Source organism: Pagrus major, chromosome 2 (assembly GCF_040436345.1).
Source record: "Pagrus major chromosome 2, Pma_NU_1.0".
Lineage (NCBI taxonomy): Eukaryota > Metazoa > Chordata > Actinopteri > Spariformes > Sparidae > Pagrus > Pagrus major.
Genome location: NC_133216.1, coordinates 13,395,429 through 13,399,948, shown reverse-complemented (window position 1 = coordinate 13,399,948; position 4,520 = coordinate 13,395,429). Strand labels below are relative to the sequence as shown.

Sequence of the window (4,520 nt, the reverse complement as noted above, 5' to 3'; positions counted from 1 at the left end):
ATATAGAGGTTCAGGTTGTGAGTATGTCCTCATATGTACTTTAGCTCTGCTTTTCCTCAAAGGCTCTGTCTCAACACCATCCCTCTGGGTTTTGTTATGAAACTTGAAATGAACACACTGAACACAGCCTGACTTTTCCTCCGTGCTTCTTTTCTTTTCGTCTTCTTATTCCAGGAGAGATGCCAATGTAAATGAAATGATGGATCAAGCATGGTGTGATTAGTCATGAGTGAAAGAAAGCACCTGATCCCTTCTGTCGTTGTTCTAAAGCCCTATGAAGTTGAGTGTGTTTAATGGAGGGATTCAGGGCCTAAGTAAGGACCAAGGTCACAGACAGGCGAACATGAAGGAGGCTTTTGTGAGATCTGAGACCTCCGGATGACTCCAGCTTAAGAAATATACAATTGGAATGTTATTAGAGTTTATTAGGTGGTTTCAAAAAATCAGACCAAACTAACCCAAAAACAGGCTGTATGGAAAAAAAAATTTAATGTTTTGTGTCAAAACAAGAGCATGAGTCAATGTTTTCCAAACAGCAACAACATTTTCACAGTAGCTGAAGTGTTTTTAAAGGTAGGGTTGATGACTCAACGCTGATACACATCACTACCGCTCAGAGCTCCCAAATAATCAATGTGAAAGAAGAAACAGAAACAAAAAGCTTTTCATTCAAATTATTTTTATTATTCAGTATTAATGTTTCAAACTGGGAAATGTGAAAGGCTACAAGGAAAAGGTACGATTTCAAATGGTGGTGCTGCTTTCGTGTGATTACAAATTTAAAGTAAGTGTCTCTGAGCAGACACCACAACAAATCAGACACCCTGCAATTCCCTATATTCCAAGAGTCGGTAATCCATGTACATTTTTGTTAAGAGCTTTGACATTGCTTGGGAAAAAGCACAATAAAAGAAGAAATGAAAATGAAAATCCTGCTCATGACACAGTTGAAAAGGTCACGATGTAAGGTGCTACATAACGTAACAGCTGGGATCAGTTAAATCCACGAAAACAAAAACACACAGAGTTCAAAACATGACACTGTTTTCTTTGACCGATTTTCAGAATGATCAAAGAATCCTCTTTTAGTATGTGTTAAGGATAACAAATAAAAAATGTTTATATGTTTGAGTAGTAGAATATCCCATTTCAAAAACTGCAGATAGGAAAGATATACAGGTAAAGTGCTGAGGAACAAAAACACAAGAGAAGTTCTTAGAAATAATCAGAAACTCAGCTACAGTCAGAAAAAAAATACACTAAAGCCAAAGCACTGGTCAGCAGGGTTGAGATAGGATTGTAATAATACATTGGAGTTCAGTCAAGAGAGCTACATGGAATTGATTTTTTATGCAAATGCAGAAAATGTGCCTAGTTGATATTTGGCAGGTAGTCTGTCACTCCCAACAAGCACACAGAGCAAAGATTGGGGAGTGACAATAATGGGGCAATCAAATTACAGCTGGAGACGTAGCTATTGTATCGTGCCATTCGGACACCTTTTACCTTTTGGTAACCATTGTCCTGTACTGGAATTCAAATGTATCACATTTTATTTAAAAATAATGTCTATGACTTCCTGTGTTGATGAAAAGCCCAGAAATCTAAGGAGTTGGTTCCTGAACCGGATTGCATTCAAATTTACTGACAGCATGATCAGAAATGGATCTGTCCAAAGTCACAGAAAAAAAGAAATGTCCTTACTGAATCTTTTCAAAAGATGTATATTTTACTTTTACTAGGGATAAATACTAGATATAATAAATACTAGCCAATTATCAGTTGAATTAAGATCATATTTTATGTTGACACACCCAAAAATAGTAGTATCAATTACCAAACATGCTTCTTCAGTTGCATCTGACTACATTTATGAATAATGAAGCCATTTCAACAACTACAAACAGCAATCTGTTTCCATGTATATACATATGCTTAAACAGAGGTGTAAATATTTACACAGCAACGGGTTCTGACCTTTAAATGTATTGAACCATTTTACATAATATTACTTTATTAACATGGAACTTTCCCTCTTTCCTCTTTAACCTGATGTTTTTATGACTTATAATCACATAATGTGTTGTGTGGATATAGTCACTTCCACAAACTATCTGCGTCATTAATAGACAGTTATTAACAGACAAATACACTTCCCTCTTTGTGTGACTCAGGGATCTTGTGTTGAATTTTGTAAGGCTGATGGTCTTTGCTGCTCTGTTTTTCTTGCCAGCTTTCTGACCTTTGTCAATAGAAGCTCTCTGAACTTGTCGCCCATGAGGAAGTAGAAGACAGGGTTGATGACACTGTGCACGAAGGCCAGCGGTCGGCTCACGATATACATGCCCTCTATGTATGTCTGTGTACACTTAGGCACCCCAGCCCAGGGCTGCTCAGATGCTATTCTGATATTTCTCAGCACATGGTAGGGAGTGTAGAGAACCAGAAACATCGCTGCAGCTGATGCAACAACCCTGAGAGGCCTCTTGAATGATGTTGTCTTGCGCTGTAGAGCCCTTTCCTGGGCACGGAGCAGCTGTGCAATTTTGCAGGAGAAGACACAAAGTCCAAGCAGTGGGAGAATGTAACCAGTCATGGTTAGCCCTAGGCTGTAGCTGAATGAATCGACCTTTCCTCTTAGGCTTGCATAATCTTTGCAGCGTGTCCAGTTTGCGCTATACAGGTCGTCAATCATCAGTGCTATCATTGGAGCAATTTGCACATTGACAGCTAGCCAGCTCAGCCCGGTCACAATCAGTGCATTGCGTGGCCTCAGCAGGTAGTGGTTTCGTGTTGGATGTCTTATGAGCAGGAAGCGGTCCATGCTCAGCAAAACCATGAAGAGGATGGAAGAGTAAAGATTGACATGCAAGATATAGCGGTTGATCACACAAGCAGCGGCCCTTGTTTCTGATTGGCCATTGGCATAGAGGTAGGAGAGCCGTGGCAGCGTGCAGAGGAAAATAAGGTCGGAGATTGCCAGGTTGAAGAGGTAAATGTTGCAGCTCTGCCACTCCTGCAAACAAAATATGTAGCCAAGTACAACTAAAAGGTTGCCAGGAAAACCAATGGAAAACTCGATGGCATAAGACGGTGGTAGGAAGTACTTCTCCAGTATGACATCTAGGGCTGTACAATTGGATACCTAAGAAAAGGGGAGGGGAGGAGAGAAGACGATAGAACAGGGAAAAAAAGCAAGGAGGGGAGGGACGTAGGGGGGAGAGAGAAGAAACAAATGGTTGGGTAATACAAGAAACTCTAATGACTTGGAACTGAGACTTTAAGGATAATTTTAAATAACAGACGCGGTAGAAACAGATTTCAGGTTCAGATTTTAACACACACACACACACACACACACACACACACACACACACACACACACACACACACACACACACACACACACACACACACACACACACACACACACACACACACACACACACACACACACACACACACACACACACACACACAGTATGGTTCAGGAAAACTTACCATGTTGTACTTTTGTTGTGGGGTTGCTGGTAGCGTGAATAGGCAGTGTGTCCGTGAGCAGGTGCAGCCACTATCTGCACAGTGGATACAGTAAACAGACGTGAGGGTACTGGCGCCTCTAATATGACATCATATCACAATAGCCATACCATGTATGGCTGGCATACAGAGGCACTTCGGGTGTAATTTGCATAAAGAATATCGGAATACAAAGCAAACACAATCTCCTAGCGGACTTAATAGGTTACTGAATAACTGTAAGCCTCGGTTATGTTTTATCAGGCACTCAAGCACAAGCTCATGGCAGCCCTCGTATAGTATTATAGTGGATATTGTTACGGTGGGGGTTTTTCTTAGGACCCAAATGCAGATATCGAGACAGGAAGTCAGTGAACAAAGGATCTTATTTCACGAACTGTGATGTCCGGAGGGTAATGGGGAGGAGAAGACCAGGCAGGCAGGAAGGCAGGCACGAAGGCAGGCAGGAAGGCAGGCAGGCAGGCGGGCAGGCAAGCAGGGTTTGTTGGGGCTGGCATGGAGGAACACAGGAGAGCAAACTAGAAGCAGTGCAGAACGGCGCTGGAGATTTCTGCAGCTAAAGAACAAGGTCATTAGCGCAGAGGTGAAAACACAGAAAATACAAAATACTTTGAGTGTCTAGGAAACACTACGTCGCAGCACTACAGTTACTGTGTGGAATGTAATAATCTAGTGCCGAAGTGGTGGAGAGACCAGGTAGATAAAGCCAGAGGGTGATGAGTTGATCTGGAACAGGTGTGTCACTCTGCTGCTGCTGCTGCCACACCCACAGACACACACACACAGGAGAAGGAGCAGGTGAGGGCGAAAAGGAGGGGGGAAAGTAGGTAGGGAGAACCGAACACAGCAAAACAATAGGGCTGCCACAGTAGCACCATGACAGTACCCCCCTGACCCACACACCCCCCCCTCAAGGGACAGCTTCCAGATGTCCCACAAGAACAAAAAACACCGGAGGAGGGCCAAAATCAGTCCGGGGG

The 4,520-nt window shown here is 42.5% G+C and overlaps 1 protein-coding gene across 1 annotated transcript; it reads right to left on the bottom strand.

The window, feature by feature from the left end:
* Positions 1-777: 777 nt before the first annotated feature.
* LOC141016761 (succinate receptor 1-like) lies at positions 778-4,161 on the bottom strand. Its single transcript, XM_073491304.1, has 3 exons — positions 3,918-4,161; positions 3,502-3,575; positions 778-3,145 (listed from the first exon to the last, which is right to left on the bottom strand). Exons 1-3 carry the CDS (start codon positions 4,111-4,113, stop codon positions 2,171-2,173), a joined length of 1,245 nt encoding a protein of 414 aa, XP_073347405.1. The 5' UTR covers positions 4,114-4,161; the 3' UTR covers positions 778-2,170.
* Positions 4,162-4,520: the final 359 nt, after the last annotated feature.